The sequence below is a fragment of the Lagenorhynchus albirostris genome, chromosome 14 (genome assembly GCF_949774975.1).
Source record: "Lagenorhynchus albirostris chromosome 14, mLagAlb1.1, whole genome shotgun sequence".
Lineage (NCBI taxonomy): Eukaryota > Metazoa > Chordata > Mammalia > Artiodactyla > Delphinidae > Lagenorhynchus > Lagenorhynchus albirostris.
In genome coordinates this window covers 25,589,877-25,616,383 of record NC_083108.1, presented here as the reverse complement: position 1 = coordinate 25,616,383, position 26,507 = coordinate 25,589,877, and the positions used below count along the sequence as shown (strand labels likewise).

The 26,507-nt window shown below is 34.9% G+C and overlaps 1 protein-coding gene across 6 annotated transcripts in view; it reads right to left on the bottom strand.

Moving 5' to 3' along the window:
• Positions 1–26,507, bottom strand: part of SMAD2 (SMAD family member 2) — a 99,350-nt gene that overhangs the window by 26,247 nt on the left and 46,596 nt on the right. For 3 of the 6 annotated variants that reach the window (XM_060170293.1, XM_060170287.1, XM_060170286.1), the window contains exons 3-6: positions 14,830–14,919; positions 13,584–13,777; positions 12,642–12,776; positions 10,185–10,259 (exon numbers count right to left, since the gene is read on the bottom strand). In XM_060170293.1, the coding sequence (XP_060026276.1) occupies positions 10,185–10,259; positions 12,642–12,776; positions 13,584–13,777; positions 14,830–14,919 (494 nt within the window). The remainder of the gene's footprint in view (positions 1–10,184; positions 10,260–12,641; positions 12,777–13,583; positions 13,778–14,829; positions 14,920–26,507) is intronic. The other 3 variants (XM_060170289.1, XM_060170288.1, XM_060170292.1) reach the window with 3 other exon arrangements.

Here is a 26,507-nt window from a genome sequence, read left to right as displayed (position 1 = left end):
TGAAATGAAACAGAAGTTACAACAGACACCGCAGAAATACAAAGCAGCCTAAGAGAATACTACAAGCAACTCTATGCCAATAAAATGGACAAATTCTGAGAAAGATATAACCTTCCAAGACTGAACAAGGAAGAAACAGAAAATATGAGCAGACCAATCACAAGTAATGAAATTAAAACTGTGATTAAAAATCTTCCAACAAAGAAAAGCCCAGGACCAGATGGCTTCACAGGCGAATTCTATCAAACATTTAGAGAAGAGCTAACACCTATCCTTCTCAAACTCTTCCAAAATATAGCAGAGGGAGGAACACTCCCAAACTCCTTCTACGAGGCCACCATCACCTTGATACCAAAACCAGACAAGGATGTCACAAAGAAAGAAAACTACAGGCCAATATCACTGATGAACATAGATGCAAAAATCCTCAACAAAATACTAGCAAACAGAATCCAACAGCACATTAAAAGGATCATACACCATGATCAAGTGGGGTTTACTCCAGGAATGCAAGGATTCTTCAATATACGCAAATCTATCAATGTGATAAACCATATTAACAAATTGAAGGAGAAAAACCATATGATCATCTCAGTAGATGCAGAGAAAGCTTTTGACAAAATTCAACACCCATTTATGATAAAAACCCTGCAGAAAGTAGGCATAGAGGGAACTTTCCTCAACATAATAAAGGCCATATATGACAAGCCCACAGCAAACATCATCCTCAATGGTGAAAAACTGAAAGCATTTCCACTAAGATCAGGAACAAGACAAGGTTGCCCACTCTCACCACTCTTATTCAACATAGTTTTGGAAGTTTTAGCCACAGCAATCAGAGAAGAAAAGGAAATAAAAGGAATCCAAATCGGAAAAGAAGAAGTAAAGCTGTCACTGTTTGCAGATGACATGATCCTATACATAGAGAACCCTAAAGATGCTACCAGAAAACTACTAGAGCTAATCAATGAATTTGGTAAAGTGGCAGGATACAAAATTAATGTACAGAAATCTCTGGCATTCCTTTATACTAATGATGAAAAATCTGAAAGTGAAATCAAGAAAACACTCCCATTTACCATTGCAACAAAAAGAATAAAATATCTAGGAATAAACCTACCTAAGGAGACAAAAGACCTGTATGCAGAAAATTATAAGACACTGATGAAAGAAATTAAAGATGATACAAATAGATGGAGAGATATACCATGTTCTTGGATTGGAAGAATCAACATTGTGAAAATGACTATACTACCCAAAGCAATCTACAGATTCAATGCAATCCCTATCAAACTACCACTGGCATTTTTCACAGAACTAGAACAAAAAATTTCACAATTTGTATGGAAACACAAAAGACCCCGAATAGCCAAAGCAATCTTGAGAACGAAAGAAGGAACTGGAGGAATCAGGCTCCCTGACTTCAGACTATACTACAAAGCTACAGTTATGAAGACGGTATGGTACTGGCACAAAAACAGAAAGATAGATCAATGGAACAGGATAGAAAGCCCAGAGATAAACCCATGCACATATGGACACCTTATCTTTGATAAAGGTGGCAGTAATGTACAGTGGAGAAAGGACAGCCTCTTCAATAATTGGTGCTGGGAAAACTGGACAGGTACATGTAAAAGTATGAGATTAGATCACTCCCTAACACCATACACAAAAATAAGCTCAAAATGGATTAAAGACCTAAATGTAAGGCCAGAAACTATCAAACTCTTAGAGGAAAACATAGGCAGAACACTCTATGACATAAATCACAGTAAGATCCTTTCTGACCCACCTCCTAGAGTATTGGAAATAAAAACAAAAATAAACAAATGGGACCTAATGAAACTTCAAAGCTTTTGCACAGCAAAGGAAACCATAAACAAGACCAAAAGACAACCCTCAGAATGGGAGAAAATATTTGCAAATGAAGCAACCGACAAAGGATTAATCTCCAAAATTTACAAGCAGCTCATGCAGCTCAATAACAAGAAAACAAACAACCCAATCCAAAAATGGGCTGAAGACCTAAATAGACATTTCTCCAAAGAAGATATACAGACTGCCAAGAAACACATGAAAGAATGCTCAACATCATTAATCATTAGAGAAATGCAAATCAAAACTACAATGAGATATCATCTCACACCAGTCAGAATGGCCATCATCAAAAAATCTAGAAACAATAAATGCTGGAGAGGGTGTGGAGAAAAGGGAACACTCTTGCACTGCTGGTGGGAATGTGAATTGGTTCAGCCACTATGGAGAACAGTATGGAGGTCCCTTAAAAAACTACAAATAGAACTACCATAGGACCCAGCAATCCCACTACTGGGCATATACCCTGAGAAAACCAAAATTCAAAAAGAGTCATGTACCAAAATGTTCATTGCAGCTCTATTTACAATAGCCCGGAGATGGAAACAACCTAAGTGCCCATCATCAGATGAATCGATAAAGAAGATGTGGCACATATATACAATGGAATATTACTCAGCCATAAAAAGAAACGAAATTGAGCTATTTGTAATGAGGTGGATAGACCTAGAGTCTGTCATACAGAGTGAAGTAAGTCAGAAAGAAAAAGACAAATACCGTATGCTAACACATATATATGGAATTTAAGAAAAAAAATGTCTTGAAGAACCTAGGGGTAAAGCAGGAATAAAGACGCAGACCTCCTAGAGAACGGACTTGAGGTTATGGGGAGGGGGAAGGGTGAGCTGTGACAGGGCGAGAGAGAGTCATGGGCATATACACACTAACAAACGTAGTAAGGTAGATAGCTAGTGGGAAGCAGCCGCATGGCACAGGGATATTGGCTCGGTGCTTCGTGACAGCCTGGAGGGGTGGGATAGGGAGGGTGGGAGGGAGGGAGACGCAAGAGGGAAGACATATGGGAACATATGTTTATGTATGACTGATTCACTTTGTTATAAAGCAGAAACTAACACACCATTGTAAAGCAATTATACCCCAATAAAGATGTTAAAAAAAAAAACAAAAAAACTCCTAACTTGGACAAGCAGAGTAATAGAGGATTGCCTTGTATAGACATAAAGATTACTGCAATAAATGAATTTTGATTCACTCTAAAAAAAAAAAAAAAAAAAACTTCCAACAAACAGAAGTTCAGGACCAGATGGCTTCACAGGTGAATTCTATCAAACATTTAGAGAAGAGCTAACACCAATCCTTCTCAAACTCTTCCAAAAAATTGCAGAGGAAGGAACACTCCCAAACTCATTCTGTGAGCCCACCATCACCTGATATCAAAACCAAACATACTACAAAAAAAGAAAACTACAGACCAATATCACTGATGAATATAGATGTAGAAATCCACAACCAAAGACTAGCAAACAGAATCCAACAACACATGAAAAGGATCATACACCATGATCAAGTGGGATTTATCCCAGGAATGCAAGGATTCTTCAATATACACAAATCAATCAATGTGATACACCATATTAACAAACTGAAGAAGAAAAACCATATCATCTCAATAGACACAGAAAAAGCTTTTGACAAAATTCAACACCCATTTACAATAAAAACTCTCCAGAAAGTGGGCATAGAAGGAACCTACCTCAACATAATAAAGCCCATATACCACAAACCCACAGCAAATACCATTCTCAATGGTGAAAAACTGAAAGCATTTCCTCTAAGATCAGGACCACAACACGGATGTGCACTCTCGCCACTACTATTCAACATAGTTTTGGAAGTCCTAGTCACGGCAATCAGAGAAGAAAAAGAAATAAAAGGAATACAAATTGGAAAAGAAGTAATACTGTCACTGTTTGCAGACGACATGATACTACACATAGAGAATCCTAAAGATGCCACCAGAAAGATACTAGAGCTAATCAATGAATTTGGTAAAGTGGCAGGATACAAAATTAATGTACAGAAATCTCTTGCATTCCTATACACTACTGATGAAAAATCTGAAAGAGAAATTAAGGAAACACTCCCATTTACCACTGCAACAAAAAGAATAAAATACCTAGGAATAAACCTACGTAGGGAGACAAAAGACCTGTACGCAGAAAACTATAAGACACTGATGAAAGAAATGAAAGATGATACAAACAGATGGAGAGATATAGCATGTTCTTGGACTGGAAGAATCAATATTGTGAAAATGACTATACTACCCAAAGTAATCTGCAGATTCAACGCAATCCCTATCAAATTACCAATGGAATTTTTCTAGAACTAGAACAAAAAATCTTAAAATTTGTATGGAGACACAAAAGACCCCGAATAACCAGAGCAGTCTTAAGGGAAAAAACGGAGCTTGAGGAATCAGACTCCCTGACTTCAGACTATACTACAAAACTACAGTAATCAAGATAATATGGTACTGGCACAAAAACAGAAATATAGATCAATGGAACAGGATAGAAAGCCCAGAGATAAACCCACACACCTATGGTCAACTAATCTATGACAAAGGAGACAAGGATATACAACTGAGAAAAGACAGTGTCTTCAATAAGTGGTGCTGGGGACACTGGACAGCTAGTTTCATGTACATGTAAAAGAACGAAATTCGAACACTCCCTAACACCATACACAAAAATAAACTCAAAATGCATTCGAGACCTAAATATAATACCTGACACTATAAAACTCTTAGAGGAAAACATAGGAAGAACACTCTTTGACATAAATCACAGCAAGATCTTTTTAGATCCATCTCCTAGAGTAATGGAAATAAAAACAAACAAATGGGACCTAATGAAACTTAAATGCTTTTGCACAGCAAAGGAAACTACAAACAAGACAAAAAGAAAACCCTCAGAATGGGAGAAAATATTTGCAAACGAATCAACAAACAAAGATTAATCTCCAAAATATGTAAACAGCTCATGCAGTTCAATATTAAAGAAACAAACAACCCATCCAAAAATGTGCAGAAGACCTAAATAGACATTTCTCCGAAGAAGACATACAGATGGCAAAGAAGCACATGAAAAGCTGCTCAACATCACTAATTATTAGAGAAATGCAAATCAAAACTGCAGTGAGGTTTCACCTCACACCAGTCAGAATGGGCATCACCAGAAAATCTCCAAACAATAAAAGCTGGAGAGGGTGTGGAGAAAAGGGAACACTCTTGCACTGTTGGTGGGAATGTAAATGGATACAGGCACTATGGAGAACAGTATGGAGGTTCTTTAAAAAACTAAAAAATTACCATATGACCCAGCAATCCCACTACTGGGCATATACCCAGAGAAAACCACAATTCAAAAAGACACATGCCCCCCAATGTTCACTGCATTATTTACAATAGCCAGGACATGGAAGCAACCTAAATGCCCATCGACAGACGAATGGATAAAGAAGATGTGGTACATATATACAATGGAATATTACTCAGCCATAAAAAGGAACGAAATTGGGTCATTTGTAGAGACGTGAATGGATCTAGAGACTGTCATATACAGTGAAGTCAGTCAGAAAGAGAAAAACAAATATCGTATATTAACGCATATATGTGGAACCTAGAAAAATGGTACAGATGAACCGGTCTGCAGGGCAGAAATTGAGATACAGATGTAGAGAAGAAACGTATGGACACCAAGGGGTGAAAGTGGCTGGGGGGCGGGAGGGGGTGATGAATTGGGAGATTGGGATTGACATATATACACTAATATGTATAAAATGGATAACTCATAAGACACTGCTGTGTAAAAAAATGAACAAAATTAAATAAATAATGTATAGAGGCTCAGACAAGAAAAAAAGAATCAATCAAAAAAAATACAAAAGAATCAATGACCTAAATTTAAGCTACAAGGGTCTAAAATGACCAAATTAAATGGGAAGTAAGTAGAAGAAAATAATGCAGAATAGAAATAAAATCAAGCAGTAAAAAAGCAAACACAAGAGAAAAGTTTAAGAAGCCAAAAACTGGTTCTTTAAAAATATTAACTGATAAAGCCCCTGCAAGACTTATCAAGAATAAAAGAGAAAAGTCAAACTATCAACATTTTAAGTAAAAAATGGGTCATCAAGATTTACTTGATATTGCAGACAAGAAGAGGATAACAGATTAGAAATAACTTTATAGCAATAAAATCTACCATTCAGATGAAATGAACAAAATATCTTATAAGACACAAGTTAGCACACCAACACAAAAAATTGAAAATCTAAATAACTCTCAATTTAAAAAACCCTTCGCTATAAATGATAGCTTCTCTGGTAGAAGCTATCAAGTGTTTAAGGAAGAATTAATTCCAATCCTATGCAAAGTCTTTCAGAAAATATTAGAAAACCTCATCCAATATATTTTGATCCCAGCATAATTATGATATTGAAACTACAGAAAAACATTACAAGAAAACTAAAGACCAAAATCTCTCATAAACAGAGATGTGAATATCCTTTTAAGAACATTAGCAAATCAAATCCATAAATATTTTAAAAGTATAATTTATCATAACCAAATAAGGTCAAAATTCATTTGTTATTAGAAAAATCATTTAGTGGAATTCACTCAAGAAGAGTAAAACTGTATTATCTTCTCAATAGATGCAGAAAAAGTATGGGCAAAATTCCACAGTCACTCATTACAAACACTCAGAACACTAGGAACAGAATGGAAAATCCTCAATCTGATAAAGATAATCTATTAAAAATCTGTAATTAACATCTAACTTATTGGGGGAATTATTAAATGTATTCCCCCTATGATCAAGAACAATGCAAAAATATCCATTCTTAGTATTTCTATTCAATAGTTTACTGTAGGTCTCAGCCAGAAAAGAAAAAGAAGAAAGCATAAAGATTAGAAAGCAAGAAGTAAAACTGTCTTTATTTAAGAGATGGCAAGGTAGTATGTATAGAAAATCTTAGGAATCTACAGAATACTAGATACAAAAAGTGATTTTAGCAAAGTTCAGGAAAAAAGATCAACATACAAAAATCAAATTTTATTCTATATCCTAGGAAAAAACAATTAAAAATAAAATTGAAAAATAAACATTTACAATAGCATGAAAAGGTTAAAACAGTGAAGAATGCATCTAATGACAGAAATGCTATATATCTATGCTAAAAACTGTAAAACACTGCACAGATGGCATAGCCAATAAGACCACTACCTTTAAGTTCTCAAACCTGACCCTCCATTCTTGACAAATAACCTTATTTTCCTATTTTATTTAGAAGATTGTAGTCATGAAGATTAAACTGCTTCTGCTTCTGGATCTCATTCCCTCAATTTACTTCTAATTTTCATGCAATCAAGTTTCTTCCTTTTTCTTAATGGTTAATTCATTCTTTTATATTTTCTTTAAATATACTCACATAGTATTTACTGTAAGTTAGGAACATTTAACTTCTTTACAAAAAATTAACTATTAACAACCCTATGGGTTTGGTACTATAATTATTCGTAATTTACAGATAAGGAAACTGTGTGCCTCAGTCATCTAGCTAGTATATAGCAGAGGGACAATTCAAACTCAGGTAGTCTAGTTCAGAGTCCAACCATACTATCCTGCCGCTATGCATTTGGTTAGAGAAGCTGTCTCCTAAGTGGGGTATGTGAACCTTGTCTAGGGGTATACAAAATGACTGGCTTGCAAGAAAAAAAAATTAGAACTAAATCAAACTTATATTTCTTGTGATGTTCAGCCTGATCCTTAATGTCCACAAACTTTAAAGAATGAAGGCTTGACCGGAGAAATTTTTAAAAAAAGAAAAAGCAAAGCGAAAAATAACAGGTACTTGTTCATACAGTTCTGTATTCTGCATTATTTGTCCTATGGTTACTTTTTTGTTTGTTTATATTTATTCTTATTTATTTATTTATTTTGGGGGGGGAGGGTCACACAGCTAGATCTTAGTTCCCCGACCAGGGATTGAACCCATGCCTCCTGCAGTAGAAGCGGAGTCCTAACTACTGGACTGCCAGAGAATTCTCCTCTGGTTACCCTTTTAAAAAATATTAACTCCTTCTATTCCAGCAGAGCTTGAAAGATCAATTTAATTATGTCCTTCCCTCAGGTAAGGTATGGACCAGAGTTTAAAAACAGGTTAATTTTGTTCTAAATTGGGACCCTGCATCAGTCAGAAAATTCTTCCCATGGCACTGAGAGAACAACAGATAGAAGACTGGTATTTAAACCAACTTTTAGCATCTCATGAATCAAATATTCACACTGTTACTGTCATTACACTAAATAATTTTAAATGTGTCATTTTGAAAAGACAGTAACATTTCCCCCCACTGAAACAGAATTAGAAATATTAGGTTACGTTCAAAGCTAGCCCCAAAACATTGAATTCATTTTAGTTGATTCAGCTTATTATCCACTTTTAGATTTTGACCATTATCATAACCAATGATTATATTCATCTTATTGTTCTTCCCATGTTTCAGCTATATTATAGAATAGGCATTTATTTGTGCACTAACTGGAATCCTTAAGGCCTTTTGTGCCTGGCTTCTTTCACCTAATATAATGCTTTCAAGGTTCATCAATGTTGTAGCATGCATCAGTACTTCATTCCTTTATGTGGTTGAATAATATTCTAACGTATGGATATAAATCATTTAATTTATCCATTAATCATTTGATAGACAGTTTGGGTTGTTTCCAATTTTGGACTACTATGAATAATGCTTACATGAACATTTGTTTACAAGTTTAATGTGGACATATGTTCAATTTTCTTGGGTGAAATTGCTGGGTCTATTGTTATACTATATTTAACTTTGAGGAATAGCAAATCTTTCCAAGGTAACTGAACCATTTTACATTCCCATTAGCAACATATGAAGACTCCAACTTCTCCGATCTTCATTGAGACTTCCCCCTTTTTTGATTATAGCCATTCTAGAGGGTGTGAAGTGATATGTTATTATGGTTTTGATTTGCATTTCCTTGATGATTAATGATGTCATTAGGGCATATTTTTATTGGCATTCACTTCTAAGTGTCACAGTAGCAACTGTCCATCAACATGACTGATTTAGGAATACAGTTCTTTGACACACATGCATTTCTTAGGAAGATATATTCAGAAATCCAAATGTCATTTGCCGTAAGATATTTGCATTAAGATGTATAATATGGGGAATTCCCTGGAGGTCCAGTGGTTAGGACTCTGCGCTTTCACTGCTGAGGGCAGGGAACTAAGATCCCACAAGCTGCACGGCCAAAAAAAAATTTTTTTTAAAAAACATACGTTATTTCCAATGATCATCATCTACTTTTCTTGGTTATCTACTATTTTGAAAAGCTATAAGTATGATTAGCTATAGCAGAAACTTCTTCACTTGGGAGTCTAAATAATGGAAGAATTTAAACGACAGAATTATTGTAAAAGCCAACCACCCCAGCCCCCACCATATAAAAAATAACTTAGATTATCATAACTGCAGAATGCTTTAGTATAAACTGTGTAGAAAAGCGGATGCTATAATTTGGGAGGTTGTGATATTAAGGTGTCCAATCCTTAAGATATAACCAGGGTGAAATAGATCAAAACATACAATTACAATGACATCACAGCTATTTCACTGGTAACCTGTTAGTTCTGATGGGTTATATACATTTTATTACATAACAACTGTTTTAAAGCTTTGATGTGTGTAATATCTATTACATGTCAATTTTTTCTTCACTGTGTTTTAAGCTGATAGCTAAATATTAGAAATTAATTGCATTAGGTCAGGTACAATATACAAGGTATTTTGTGTAAACAATCTACTATAATTCAGAACTCACTAGTAAGTTAAAAGAGCACTGAAAAGCTGATCCCCATCTCTTACTTTCAAGTTCCTCTGAAAGCCTGTTATTGGGATAATTAATTAGAATCTTTCATCACAAAGACATTTATTCATAGAGTACCTAAAACTTTAAACAGAAGCACAGAATATCAATATTTTAAAAAGAAAAGTGAGTGTTCTCCCATTTTTATTTGTTTACTCTAATAAGAGAAAATTCTAACAATTATTCTGCAGAGTAGCATACGTTAATCTTTCACTGACTCCTCTCTCTGATGATTCAAATATGATTATTAAATCAAGATGATTCTTTTTTTTGATATGTCCCAACTTCTCTAAATGTAAGGGTTATGAATAACTCTAGTGAGTTTCCAACAAGGCAAAAATGTGTATCTAATTACTGAGGAATTTTGAAAAATATTTTTACCTGTATCCATACTTTGGTTCAACTGTTGATCACTTGTTTCTCCATCTTCACTGATATATCCAGGAGGTGGCGTTTCTAAAAAAGTTTAGAACAAATCACGTACAGGTTCAATTTAATCTCACCGCCTTTTCTCCCAGCTACCAAAGATAACCAACAAATCACTCCAAATAACATAGGAATGTTATATAACATCTCTATAAAAAGCAATATTGTATACTGAGGGCTTAAGATTCAGGTTCTGATCCAAACCTTATAGGTGAATCCTTAAAACTTACTTGTAATGTAATTGAGCTCTCTGTGCATATTTTCTTAGCTATTATTTACATATCTGGCTCATTGTCATATGTGTATTTTCTGGGGCAAGAGCCAAAAACATAACTTCAAAGATGCCTCAGTTCTGATCGGTATGTTTCAAAGAATCTAGTACCCATAATTATGATTATTTTTTAACCTAATGGCCATCATGGATGGGTACTTAAGAGATGATTAAAGGACACACAACACAGGCACACAAGATTTTGGATTACAAAATAATACAGGCTTACATCTTACATTAGGTTCTATAGGGCAAAATATGGTAATATAGTTCAGGAATGGTCTAGCTTGAATTCTACCTAAAAAGTGTATGGCTCCATGATTGCTAACCAGTAAATCTTGAATGCTTGAGGCAGAAAATTAAATTCAAATACAGACTACTACACAAAACTGAGGCAAACTACTTCCTGAAAATACTTAAGATTCTAATGTGTCATTTCCAATATGGTTTATGAACAAAATGTTTATATTCAGGAAGCATCTGAATATCTGAATAAACTTCATGTAAAATAAAAACATTTATACAATTTTACCAATTATAATTTCAAGGAGGAAAAAATAAGTTTAAATGATGTGGGTTAAAGGCTTCCTTCATAAACTTTTTATAATCTCTCTTCAATAAGCTAACTATAAATTTTAACTTAAGTATCAAACTTTTCTTTTTAAGTGTCAGTGCCCCAAAATTTTTAATGTGAGAATAAAATAAATTCTTTCATACACTCGAACAACAAAGAATACAAAAATAAGAATAAATACCATTACGTGCTATTTTAAAAGTTAAAGCAAATTAAAAAAAAAGAGCTAAGCTTTGCCAGTTTAACCACTCATGTCTCAAAGGTCTAAAGAGGAAGAAATACTGAACTGATAAATATGTTATCTTTTTTCATTTTTCTCCATTATTAGTTATCTATAAAATAATAAACAACAAAGGTACTAGTGTTTTCGAGGAAATGTTAAAATTTCTTTCGCGATGGAATAAAAAGCGAATCCCAAGGTTTTGCTGTCAGTTGGAGCTGGGTAAAGCCCCACTGTCCAGAAAAGCAGATAGGTGTAATCCACTTGTGATTTTCTACTTTGTAAAATGCCCAAATCTAAACAAGTAAAGACGACAGGGAAAATAAGCCCAAACATCTCCACAAGTGAAAGCCACTAAACATTCTAACACCCTCCATATAATTATTGGGTAGGTGTCTTACAAGAGTGTATGCTTACACCTCAGTTTCCTAAGTATTGTTGAATTATACTAATTCCCACATCAGAGACTTAAGTACTCCCTCACCCAAAACACTACCCACGACCCACACGTAACCACTTCCAGTCAAATTCTTCTCCCTACTAAATGCCCTTTGTTCATCCTCCTTCCCCTCACCCTGGCCTCCACTCTCCACAACAACATCTTTGCCCTGTCCTCCTAACTTTTCAAAATGTTGGTTTCCCAGCTACCCAAAAAACAGCTTTAAATCCTCTTTTGGAATAGAACAGTAGTAAAAGAAAAAAGCATTAAAATAATCAGAAAACACTTTCTAACCTTAAAATTAGCTATTTTTAAAAATCCTTCCTTTTCCTTATGTTTTCAAAATTATCTCCAATGAACAAGCATTATTTCCATGATGAGACAAAGCAATTTTTTAAATGTAGTTGACACTCCAAGTTCCTTACATATTTTCAGTTGTATAAAATAAACATAAGAGCGGAACAGATAAATATTACACAAGGAGAAAAAAGACACTAAAAAAATCCTATGTATAGCTAAATGCTCAATCTTTTACCTTTAGTTTGTGCTAGAAAAAAAAAACAAAAAAAAAAGGAAACAGACAAAAAAGGAAGAAATTATTAGCTGTTGTCCTAACAAACAGTGAAAACTAAAAGAGTAGTTTCCATATCATGGGATATTACTGGACATATAATATAATAGAGCAGAATTTGAGAACCATGCAGTTCATTTATTTAATCAGCATTACTGAGTCCCAGATGAAAAACAACTAAAACAGAGGTTTTCTGATTTTCAGCACAACATACGTGTTGCTATGTCTGTAGAACTAAAAATTGTAAAAAGCCAAACCATAATTTATTAATACTTGAACATTTATGAACAAAATTTGTATCTATCCCAAATTTTAGGAGATTCTGAGGCAAAAATACCTGGGATATAATTACTCTGTGGCTCAATTCCCGCTGGGAAATTAGTGTTTTCTGGAATGGAGTGGGTATAATCATCCAGAGGTGGTAGTTCTGTTAAGATCTCAGTATGCCGTGGCACTAACACCGGAGGCAAAACTAAAAGAGTAAAAGAAATCCAAGTCAATGGCAGAGCAAAGGGGAGGGTGACACCTGTATTAAAAGTTTTCATTAATTTTTGAAGTTTAGGATCCACCTACTTGGCGTTATTTGGCTATTGAGAAATTGACAAACCTGATTATGATTTTAACTTGTCATAGTCCACAATCTAAATCTCCAAGTTCCAATTTATCTTGTACTTTTGGGGACAAAGTGATCCTGGTAATATTATATTACCACAGAAGTTCATAAATCCTCATCGGAAAGGTTGCAGAAACATTTGTAAAATCAGATTTGGGGTATTTTTTGAAAATATAGCTGTATCCTTTTAGTTTCAAGTATACAGTATAAGTATACAGTTCAAGTATACAGCTAAGTAAATTGAAAGTCCTGCTATGAGTTTTACCAAACTGTTTAGATGCAAATGATGTCATTAAAGTACATCAAAAAAACAAAGAGCAAAATTACTGAAAACAGGTAGTACAGCAGACAAGTAATAAGACATATCATTCAGTTCTAAGCAGACTGTGTATCTGTGGGATTAGAATTTCCTAGACATGTACTTTGATGTGAAATGCTTGCTATTCCAAGAAACTAAGATATCTTTCCCTCAAAGATATATTTTCCCATAACATGTGTTAAAAAACTTAAAAGTATTTTTAATTACTGCCAAAAAATATACTGAATTTAAGGTAATTTATTAGTTTTATACCAAAATTTCCCTGGGTCAATTAGGTATAAGAGTACCTAATACACTTAAGTTCAAGCATTTAATTAAAACAAGGGGAAAAAATCTACTTTTCCTACCTGGTGTCTCAACTCTCTGGTAGTGGTAAGGGTTTACACATACTTCATCCTTTTTAAGATTAAAAGCATATTCGCAGTTTTCAATTGCCTTGAGTTCATGATGACTGTGAAGATCAGGCCAGCGCCATAATCGGCAATATATTACATGCGGCAGTCCTTTCCGATGAGATACCTGAAGACGACCATCAAGAGACCTATTGGGAAGCAAGGGAAAAGAAAGGTGGGAACTTCAAAAAAAAAAAATGTTCTCAATTGAGATAAATTAGTACAATAAGAGCATAAAGAAAGGAATGACAGACGTTTAGTTAGTTTTAGTGAGTACAAGGAAGAAAAATGTGTTATCTAATGGATCTCATATAAAAGTAAGCAGCAACACTAGGGTATGTTTCTTTTAAATATGCTACATAAATGACTCAAATGTCAATGAACGGGTAACCGCTTGGGGAAAAAGTGATTTTTTAAAAAAAGTATCATATAGCTATACTTGAAAAACTTTTGTCAACAACTTCCATCTTTAGTGAATCAAACTCTTATTTAGGGAGGCTTTTAAGGGCATTATTTCTGTAGGTGACAGAATTGTCAAAAAAAGGAACTAGTGTGAAGAATGATAAATACCAACAATGATGTAAAAGTAACTTACTAAAACTAATGTAACTCATTACCCAGTTGTGATTGCTTTGAGTACTGAGGTATATTTCTATACAGCTCACACATAAATGCAGATGGTGATGAATATGATGAGATGAAATGGACCAATACCAATATGCTCAAAAAAGAGAATAAGGTGATTAAAAAAAAAGATAACATAAAAACGAGTTAGCCTGGCATTAATTGTGATATAAGGGGTTCAGTAAATAAGTATGTACTTATTAGTATACAGATGAGATTTAGATGATAGCAAGAAATTTAGCAAAAAACTGGTTATGTATCTACGTAAAAATTAGGCCAACAACAGATTATAATCTAACCTCACACTAAAATGAGAATATAGTTATCAAAGTTTCTATTCTTTAGGGGATGCAATAATTTAAAAAAGATTCAAAACTAGAATTTCATTGATAAAACATCAGCTGAAACATTTAATATATTTTTAATACTGGCAAGCAGTTATTTTAAATGCCATGCCTTATTTTACATTAAGGAAACATCCAAGGCAAAATTATACTAAGCAACCCACTATAGGTCTTTACAAAACACCCTCCCTCCCACAAGATCTCTAGGATTCGATAGAGGGCAGAATATTCACCTGGTTTGTTCAGAGAAGCTGTAAAGGCCTGTTGTATCCCACTGATCTATCGTATTTGGTGTACTCAGTCCCCAAATTTCAGAGCAAGTGCTGTGCATAAATTGAAAAACAAAAAATTGATGTGAACATGGAAGCATGGTTATTCAAATTACCATGATGTAAAACATGGAAAATGTACAGAATACTTCCTTCACCCAGAAAATATACATTGCTTCACTTTTTCACAGGCATTTAGTGCTGGTTTCTATATTTTCTATATGAAGGAAGCCAATAAAATGGAACATGTGACTCCAGATAAGTTATGATTATGTTTTTAAAATGTGAACACCAATGCTCTCTAGCTTAATGATATCAATACCTATGCCTTTTCCAATTTCTTCTACTAACAACAAAGGATCCTATGCCATTAGCCTTACTAACAGTGCTTCATTTTATAACCCAGTTTTTAAAAAAAACTTATCTAAAAATGAATGTCAACTAGTATTTTTAATATAGGTAAAATTCCAATTGAAATAGACATATACCCACAGTTAAGATTTCCAGGTTATTTGTTTGAGATACATATATATTCAGTTTTACTGAAAATTATTATTGCTCTCTTATTACTGTAAAGGACACGGAAATGGATTTTGAAGTCATTCTAGTGCAGCATACTACCTTAAAAGTTTTAAGAAATTGCTATGAGGACTAAAGATACGTGAAAGGACAAAATTCATAAAAGATAGTATGAATATGACAAAGTTGCTCTATCTAGTTTTTCTCATTAATACACCTGAAAGGCATACACCAGAAAGATCTCAAAATTTTTCTTCCACATTTCTTTCCAGAACAAGAGCAGCCCAGAGATAAGTCTGCCTATTTTCCCTGCTACCACTTCATCTGTGGGAGAAGAGAAGAAAAGGAGAAAAGAACAGGTGCTTAAAAACAGTCTGGAATGGAACTAATGACAGCCAAAGGGGTCTCAGTTATAACTAAGTCATACTTTTAAAATTAGAGTCAAAAGATAATTTCTGAAACTCTATTCCATTTCTTACATATTACAAAATCATCAAAATTTAAAGGAAGAGAAAGAAATATTTCAAAACAACTTTTGAAAATCAAATTAAACAACTTGTTAAATTCCAGATGTATACTTTGCTAATGAGCTAACTCAATCAGCATTTCAAAGGGCACTGGTGAAAAGTGCTGTCTTCCTGTGGCTGGACAACACATCAAGTGGGCTGCGGGGTTTCAGGGCTTCAGGGCTTCAGGGCTACAGGGCCTTTTGCACAGTCACTGGGCTGCAGAAACATTTCACGCCGTGCTTTGGAGGCTACAGTAAGTATAATACTGGGTGGTTTTTAAAAATACATTTTCAGACACTTTCCAGCAGCTTTCTGAGACATTTTACAGATTCTCTTGGTTTTTAGGCTTCTAACTTCCACTTCTCAGACGACAGAAGTCAGAAAAAACCAAACTGGAGGATAATTCAGACCTTTCCTTTTTTCCCAAAGGTGTACTGACTAAACAACCATCACATAAATGGTCCTTTAATTCAGATATTTATCAAATATCTACTGGAAACATACAGCACCATGTAGTTTAAAACAATAAAATCAACTAAATTCTAGAGTCTCATGAATCCAAATTTAAACCTCAGAAGAACAGTATGCATCTTACTCTTCTCTCTTTGAAAATAATTTGAGGAAAATGATTGATAAAAGAGTAGATAATGAGGCTATTCTGCTCTTATGAGACTAAAATGAACATTTCACTCAAGTTAACTCTGGAACTGACATGAGAACCAAAATGTAATAGGTCATGAAGAGCTTAAGTTGTGCTTTATTCAAGCCTTGAAATGTATCAGAGAACAATAAGCAGTAGTTGTTAAAAACAGGCAATCGATTTAGAGGCAGAAAGACCTAAATCCCAACTCTAACTCGGCCACTTTCCCACTGCCATCACAAGGTATATTTAAGCCTCAGTTCTATTGATCATTATAATCTCTCTCACACAAATTGGAAAGTTTATTTAAAAATAATAAATTTGCTTCTATCAAGTAAAATATTTCCTTGTTTATATATGAAAATTTTTCAAAGAATCAATTTATAACAAAATATACAAAGCACCTAGAATAAATGTAATTATAAATGTGTCAAAACTACACCAAGAAATATTTTAATTATTACTAAAGAACACAAAAATCAACTGAGCAAAGAGAAAAACATACATCTTCCTAGACAGGAAGATAACATCATAGCGATATCAGTTCTGTCAAATTTATATATCTGATGCACTCAATAAAAATTTTAAAAAATTGTTTAAGACCCTGATAAAATTACCTGAGATATAATGTATCAAAATAAACAAGAATGACCAGGAAAACTCTGACAAAGAAGAAACTGGCCATTACCAGATCCTGAAACACATTATAAATCCTCAGTAATGGAAATAGTATGCAATTAACAAAAGAATACACAAACAAAACAGAACAGAGATTCTGCCAGTAGAGTAGCCTCAATCAGGGAAATCTTCCTTTGGATAAAAATGAGAGCCTCTGAACAAAATATAATAAAATTAACTATTTGAAAATATAATAAAATCAACTATTTGATAACAGTGGAGAGAGACCAAAAACAGATACAAATTGAAGGGAAGTCAGCCTTTGTAAGGGGGGAACTGCACTGAATGAGAGCTGCATTTGTGTGGCTCTATATCCAAAGGCACCCCACAGTGTAAGCTACCCAGGGCAACTAGACCTTAAGCAGAAAACAGCAGTTTTAAGGACCTGCAGAATCAGAGGGTGGATTTGGGGCTGCTGGAAAGGCTGGAAAGAGAAGAGGGAAATCCCATAATGACGGAAGCCACGAAGGGAAAAAAAAATCTGAATAGGGGTATGAACTCTGCCCAGACCCTTAAACTATGCATGTGGGAGAGACTGCAGAGGCCTGCTGAAAACCAGTGCTTAAAAGTCTGAAAGAACTAAGCTGAGATTTCAGCTGTTTCTTTTCTCAGAGGCAGTTTGGACTCTGAGGTCACCCAAAACTATCTGTTAGAACAAAAATCAACATTCTTCAGAGAAAGATAAGAGAATTTAGTCTCTAAAATATTTTGTCCCAAATATCCAGTATAAAAATCACAAAATACTAAACATGAGAAGAAATAAGAAAATGTTACCCCCAGTAAAAACAGACCCCCAAGATGAATTAACAGACAAGAATTTTAAAGTAACTATTATGAATATGTTCGTGGACTTAATGAACAGATGGGAATCTCAGCTGAGTAATGGAAAATATAGAAACAAATTAAATGAAAACTCTAGAACTGAAAATTACAAAATCAGAAATTAAAAATTAACCTGATGGTTGGAGAAGACAGAAGAGTTGGTGAATTTGAAGATGGATCAATAGAAGTTATCTAATCAGAACTGAAATAAAAGACTGAATAACAAAATAAACAGTCTCAGTAACATGTGCAGTCCCAGAAAGAGGGGAAGCAAGAACAAGAAAAAAATTTTTAATTAATAATGGCTGAAAAATCTTCAACTTCAGTGAAAAACTAAACTTAAACTTCCAAGAAACTCAGTGAATACCAAGCAGTTTAAATACAAAACAAACAACCAAAAACATATTGGGAATATCACTGTCAAACTCCTAAAAACAAAAGATGAAAAGAAAATCTTTAAGCTGGTGAAAAGCATAAAAACTTGGCACAAAGGACTCCATCCAAACCCCTGCAGTTAGAGACTTGACCAAACTCTAACATGGCTTCTAGCAACCTAAGGCCTCGTCCCTGGTGTGACCCAGACCCTACTGAGCTCCTGCCTGGAAAAGCTCAAGGCTGCCAAAAGAATTAACCATTTGTTCCAGCCAATACTGGTCCATAGGCCCCTGACCTCCTTTTCCCAGTGCATCTATTTAAAAAGCTTACAACTGTAAATCCTTCCTGTCTCTTTGAAATGTACACATGACTCCTACAACTCAGAAGTGGAGGACCTGAAAACCATTCCTTTGAAATGTAACCAATCACCAGGAAAAATGGGGTCTCCATCTTCCAGTCTGCCCTCTGAGGGAAGGCAGAAGTCTAACTTCCGATAAATGCCATTTAGCAGACACAGATGGCCTAAATCACATGGACACTGACCAAACCTCGTACCCACTTTTTGGGTAATCTTTCACTTCCCTGACTCTGTTCCAGACCCCACTCATTAACCCCTTGCTACTCCCTCATTCTCCCAGTCACCTCTGTGCAAATCGGAAATTGGGCTCAGATCTTACCCCTGCTGGAATGGTTACTGAATAAAATCTGTTTTTACCACTTTTAACCAACAACGTGCAGTTTTGTTTAATTTTGACAGCAGCCAAACCAGAGCAATCTATACATGTAAAGGCATAAAGACGTGAATAGCAATTTCTCATCAGAAACAGTGGAAGCCAGGAGATAATGGAACAGCAGCTTTAAAGAGCTGCAAGGAAAAAACAAAACCCTCAACCTAAAATCTATAATCAACAAAAGTATCCTTCATAAAAGAAGTCAAAACAAAAATGTGTTCAGATAAACAAAAACTGAGAGACTTCTAGCGGACTCTGCACAAAGAAATGCCTAAAGGAAAATTCTTCAGGATAAAGAGAAATGACAACAGATGGAAACTCTAAATCAGGGGGAAATTTTTTAAAAAACTAGCAAGTATAGGTATGTACGTAAATATGAAAGACAATATTCTGTTTGTCTCTTAATTTCTACAAAAAGGATATGACCAACTACAGAAAAAAACTGTAACTCTAAAAGCATGTAGTGTAATTTATGACAATGGCAGCAGAAGCAACAGGAGCTGTTTAAAAACCACTACATTATTGCAAAGCTAAAGATGCATATTGTCGCTGTGAAAGCAACTCCCCCTCACACACACAAAGGGCAAAAGAGGGTAACTAAAGAGCATATAGCAAACTAAAATGAAATACTAAAAAATAAGCCCAAAGGAAAGAAAGGAGAAAAGAACAAAAAACAGATAACCGAAAACAGAGTAAAGAGTAAAACAAAGAGTAAGTCCAACCCATCAACGATAATGTTATACATAAATACACCACATACTCCAATAAGCCGGAGACTTGTCAGAATGAATACAGGATGCAAAATGTCTACAAAAAAAGATGTACTTTAAATATAATATATGGATGGGCTGAAAATACAAAAGTGGAAATACAAAGTTCATACAAGCAATAAGTTTAATAAAGCACAGTACCAGAAATAAGACTTCAAGTCTAAGAATATTACCAAAGTAAAAAGAGACATTAAGAGGGACAATTCATCAGAAGACATTAACAATCCTGTAAGCATTTAAAAATACAGTTTCAAAATACATGAAGCAAAAACCGACAGATCTAAAGGAAGAAATGAACAAATCAGCCATCAGAGTAATCTCAGTAACTCTTTGGACAGTCACACTACAAAGAAAAAAAAATCTATGTATCATAGAAGAGCTGCACAATACTATCAACCACCTTCTAACTGACATTTATAGAATCCTCTTCAAGTGCACATGGAATATTTAAAAGAGAGCAAAACAGTGCCTGACAATCAGCTGGTGGGTGGGTGGGTGCCTGGTTCTTTAGAAGAGGCTAGAAAACTGCCTAAATTTTTCTAGAAGTGCTAATTTCTTCCCAGAAATGGCTTTCAAATTACATCACTCAAAAAACCAGACCAAACTTAGGACAATTTTCTCTTCCCTTCTAGTCTTTGTGTATGGGGACATGTAGTTCAAGACCTCCCAAGGGAACTCTATCAGTTTTCATCATTATGTATTTAAAAAAGAATGGCATGTAATGAGAAGTCATCCATGGATCCTATGGTATAGTCAGTGTTTTTTGAACAAAGTCAAAGGACAAGATAGGATCTAGCACAATAACAGTGACTCAAAAAATACTTGATAAATGAGTGAACTTTATGGGGAATTCCTTTATATAAAACAGATAAAAGTAGAAAGGCTCCATGCTTACTGTAGGCATTAAACAGAAGCACAGAATAAGAGTGAGACAAGAGTACTACTACCTCTGCCTTCCCTTTAGGCCTGACGCACCTCTCTTTAACACCGGGATCCAAGAGAAACTGATCAATAATTATCTGGAGTCAACAGGCAATGATCTAAGATCAATGAACTATTTCAGACAAATGGTTTGCATTATTAGGTATCAACTGAACGTTAATGAATGAATAATCTACAGAGATCTAAACTGAGTTTACTTCTGAGTTACATATTGTGACGTTCTTGGTTAAAAAAAATACGGGAGACCACATGCTGAGGACAGTTAATTTTAAAACTCTGAAATCCTATAGATTATGTTCTTTGGCCATAAGTGAATTAAATTAAAAATCAATGATTGAAAGATACTTAGAAAAGTCCCAAATATTTGGAAATTAACAACATACATATAAGTAACCCATGGGTTAAAGAAGAAATGACAAAATAAAGTAGAAAATACTTTATATGATAAGGACTCCACAATATAAAAAAATTGGGGAAAGAGGGGCTAAAGGAGAATTCTATTGCTTAAACGTTTATATGTTTATATTAGAAAGAAGAAATATTTTAAATTAATGACTTAATTTTAGTCAACAATGATATAGTTCTAATTAGCACTGTACTGGAGGTCGTAGCCAGTGGCGAGAAAAAGAAAGAATATTAGAAAGAGAAGAAATAAAACTGCTTTTTTACAGCCAAACTCAAAGAAATATAGAGTAGAATGGTGGTTGTCAGGGGTATGGGGGAAATGGGGAGATGTAGGTCAAAAGATGAACTAAAAGTTCTGGGGATCTAACGTACAACATGGTGACTATAATTAACAATACAGGTATACCTCATTTTATTGTGCTTCACAGATATTGTGTATTTGGGTTTGCTTGGTTTTTTTTTTACAAACTGAGGATTTGCCCTGAGTCAAGCAAAATCTCCTGGTGCCATTTTTCCAACAGAATTTGCTCACTCCATGCCTCTATGTCACATTTTGGTAATTCTCACAATATTTCAAACTTTTTCATTATTATCATATTTTTTATAGTGATCTGTGATCTTTGATGTTACTATTGCAATTGTTTGGGGGAACCACGAATCATACCCATCTAAGATGCTGTATGTGTTCTGACTGCTCCACCTACCAGCCATCTCTGCCCCCACCACCTCCCCATCCCGAGACAAAACAATATTGAAATTAGGCTAATTAATAACCCAATAATGGCCTCTATGTGTTCTAGTGAAAGGAAGATTCGCACATTTCTCACTTTAAATCAAAAGTTAGAAATGATGAAGCATAACGAAGAATGTTATGTTGAAATCCCAGACAGGCCAAAACCTAGGCCACTTGCACCAAACAGTAAGCCAAATTGTGGATGCAAAAGCAAAGTTCTTGAAGGAAACTAAAAGTGCTACTCCTGTGAACACAAAAATGATTAAAAAAAAAAAAAAAAGGCAAAAACAGCCTTACTGCTGATACGAATCACCAGCCACAACATTCCCTTAAGCCAAAGCCTAATCCAAAACAAGGCCCTTTCTTCAACTCTGTGAAGGCTAAAGGAGGTGAGAAAATAGCACAAGAAAAGTTTGAAGCTAGCAGAGGTTCGTTCATGAGGTTTAAGGAAAGAGATGAGTCATCTCTGTAACATCAACGTGCAAGGTGAAGGTGCTGCTGTAAAAGTGACACCAAGGTATCTAGAAGATCTAGCTAAGGTAACTAATGAATGTGGCTACACTAACCAACAGACTTTCAATGTAGACAAAACAGCCTTATATGGGAAAAAGATGCCATCTAGGACTTCATAGCTAGAGAGAAGTCAATGCCTGGCTCCAAAGCTTTAAAGGATAGGCTAACTCTCCTAATGACTCTCTCATTAGGGACTAATGCAGTTGGTGACTTTAAAGCCAATGCTCATTTACCATTCTAGGGTCCTAGGGTCCTTAAGAATTATGCTAAATCAACTCTGCCCGTGATCTATAAATGGAACAACAAAGCCTGGATGACAAAGCCTGCATTACAACATAGTTTACTGAATAACTTAAGCCCACCGTTGAGACTTACTGCTCGGAAAAAAGATTCCTTTCAAATTTTTACTACTCACTGACAATGCACCTGGTCACCCAAGAGCAATGATGGAGAGGTACAACAATATTAATGTTGTTATCATGGCTGCTAACACAACATCCATTCTGCAGCCCATGGATCAAGGGGTAATTTTGACTTTCAAGTCTCATCATTTGCGAAATACATTTCGTAAGGCTGTAGCTGCCATAGATAGTGATTCCTCTGATGATCTGGGCAAAGTCCACTGAAAACCTTCTGGAAAGAATTCACCATTCTAGCTGCCATTAAGAACATTCACAGGAGTTTGGAAGAATTTGATTCCAACCCTCGTGGATGACTTTGAGGGTTCAAGACTCCAGTGGAGGAAGTAACTGCAGATGTGGTGGAAACAGCCAGAATTGAAGCCTGAAGACGGGACCGAATTGCTGCCATCTCATAAGACTTTCACGGATAAGGATTTGCTTCTGATGGATGAGCAGAAAAAGTGGTTTCCTGAGATGGAATCTACTCCTGGTGAAGATATGGTGAAGGTTGTTGAAATGACAACAAAGGATTTAGAATATGACATAAACTTAGTTGATAAAGCAGCAGCAGGGTTTGAGAGGACTGACTCCAATTTTGAAAGAAGTTCTACTGTGGGTAAAATGCTATTAAATAGCATTGCATGCTACAGAGAAATTGTTCGTGAAAAGAAGAGTCAATCGATGTGGCAAACTGCAGTGCTGTCCTATTTTAAGAAATAGCCACAGCTGCTCCAAGCTTCAGGACCACCACTCCGATCAGTCAGAAGCCAGGAACATCGAGGCAAGACTCTCCGTCAGCAAAAAGACTACTATTCAGTAAAGGCTAAGATGATGGCTAGCATTTTTTTTTTTTAGCAATAAAGTATTTTTAAATTAAGGTATGTACACTGTTTTTATTTTTTAAGATATAATGCTATTGCACACTTAACAGACTACAGCATAGCATAAACGTAACTTTTTGTATAGACGGGAAAGCTAAAAATTCCTAGTGATTCACTTTATTGAGATATTTGTCCTATTGTGAGGTCTGGAACAAGCCCACAGTATCTCCAAGGTATGGCTGTACTGTATCATATATATGAAAGTTAAGAAAGTAGATCTTAAAAGTTACCACCACACACATACGAAAAGGTAATTATGTGAGGGGATGGACATGTTAACTAACTTAATTGTGGTAATCGTTCTGTAATATATATGTGTATCAAATCATCACACTGTATACCTTAAACTTATATTTTTCATATGTCAATAATCAATAAAGCAGGAATAAAAACCCTTTTTCTGAACAATGACATAATTGTTTACACAGAAAGTCTCTGAAGCAACTTCTAGAACTAATTAGTGAATTTAGCAATGTTGTAGGATTTAATGGCAACTTATAAAAATCCATTATATTTCTATTACAGCAATAAACTATTTGAAAATTAAAAATTTAAATTCCATTTACAATGGTGTCAAAAACATAAAATACTTAGACAAAAGGTTTAATTAATGCAAGATGTGTAAGACCTGTTTACTAACAACTAAAAATCTTGCTGAAAGATATTAAATAAACCTAAGTATATAAAGGAATACAATATATTAGATTAAATGACTCAAGATGTCCATTTTCCCTAATTCCCTAATAATATTTGCTCTATTTTTTCAAATCCATTACAATCATGATTTCAGCAAGGTATTTTTATAGCAACTGACAAGCTGATCTAATACATATATGGAAATGCAAAAGATCTTGAAAAGCAAAACATCTGGAAAAAGAAGAACACACAACATGGACGAATCTCATAAATATTTAGTTGACCAAGAGAAGCTGAACATGAAAGACTAGATACTGAATGATTCCATTTACATAAAGTTCTAGAAGGGGCAAAACAAACTGGAAGTGAAAAAAATTTCAACAGTGGTTGCCTCTCGGGGGAAAGAGGATGAAAGAACTTTCTGGGTGATTGAAATGTTCTGTATCTTGATGCACTGTACATGCATTTGTCAGATCTAATCCTACTAAGCATTATGATTTGTGTACTTTACCATTTGAAAATTTTACCTAAAAATACAAACGAGGAAAAAGAAGAACTTCAGACAATGAAATAATAATCAAAATGGAAAGTAGCAACAAAAAAAATTCATATGTTTATTTAGTATACGATAAAGTTCCCTAAGAATTGATAAGGAAAGATCTCTAAAATATAAATTAAGTGAAAAAAAAATGTACAATATTTTAGTAAGCTACTCTCTGTGTAAAAAAGGACAATTAAAACTTTAAGTATTTGCACATGCATATGGGGACGGACACACACACACACACACACACACACACACACACACACACACACACACCCATGAACAGGAGTTACTTGAGGTGGAGAGAGGGAGGGAAGGGTAAATTTTTCAATGTTTGTTTGTTGTTTTTATGTATGCATGTACACATAAAACATATACAGATTTTTAAACCATGTGAATGTATTGCCTTTTATCAAATTAAACAAATCAAACAAAATAATACTGCCACAGAATAAAATGTAAGTCAAGTTGTCTTGACATTTCTATTAAAAGATATGCTTCTAACCTTAGATAACTAAGAAGTACAGACTGTTATTTCCTATTCTGCGTCATTTCAGATCACTCTGGGCATCACTAAAGGAGGTAATAAAATGCCAGCCTGAGCCCTGTTTATTCTCTTCTAGCAAAATGTCCTCTCTATATAACATGGGCCTTTGGTACCCATTTTCTTGCACATGTATTTATGTCAACAGCCCCTTCCTAGCCACCTTTTGGCTTAATTACTAATTTTTTTAGGTATACCTAGCAAATCAGGTCAATTTTTAAGACCTAGTAGTCTAAGGGTTTTTTTTTTTTTTTTTTTTTTTTTTTTTGCGGCACGCAGCCCTCTCACTGTTGTGGCCTCTCCCGTTGCGGAGCACAGGCTCCGGACGCGCAGGCTCAGCGGCCTTGGCTCATGGGCCCAGCCGCTCCGCGGCATGTGGGATCTTCCCGGCCCGGGGCACGAACCCGTGTCCCCTGCATCGGCAGGCAGACTCTCAACCACTGTGCCACCAGGGAAGCCCAGTCTAGGGGATTTAAATCAGGTGGTTTTAATCATTCCCTCTTCCTTAAAGATTCTTACTAACCAAAGTTTTTATTTATGGGGAAAATAATCCCCATAAGACCTTGAGCTCCCAAAGGTCTTTGTATACCTACCACCTAGCAAGCAAGGTATCTGGTGACTAAATTAATATTTTTATAGCATAAAGACTGGACCACAACGTTCCTAGGCACACTAAATCATAATACATTAAACAACAGTGGGGAAAATGGATCTCTCAGGTTTTCAGTTTGTTCACAAGGAGTGGCAAGTTACAACTGCAAGTATGTACAGTTCCTAAAAGATATTAAAAGAAACAAACCCAGGAAAAATGTTAGAGAAATAGCACTGATTGTAACAACTATTTTATAAAAGTCTTTTGCACATTCCTTATTTCAATAAATCTAAAATGCAACATTATCTTGTGTTAAACTTAAAAGGAAAAACTTCAAAATTTATTTATATGATGCACCCCAAAGTGAAAAAATGTGCACCTTAAAACCAATGAAATATGTAATAGCA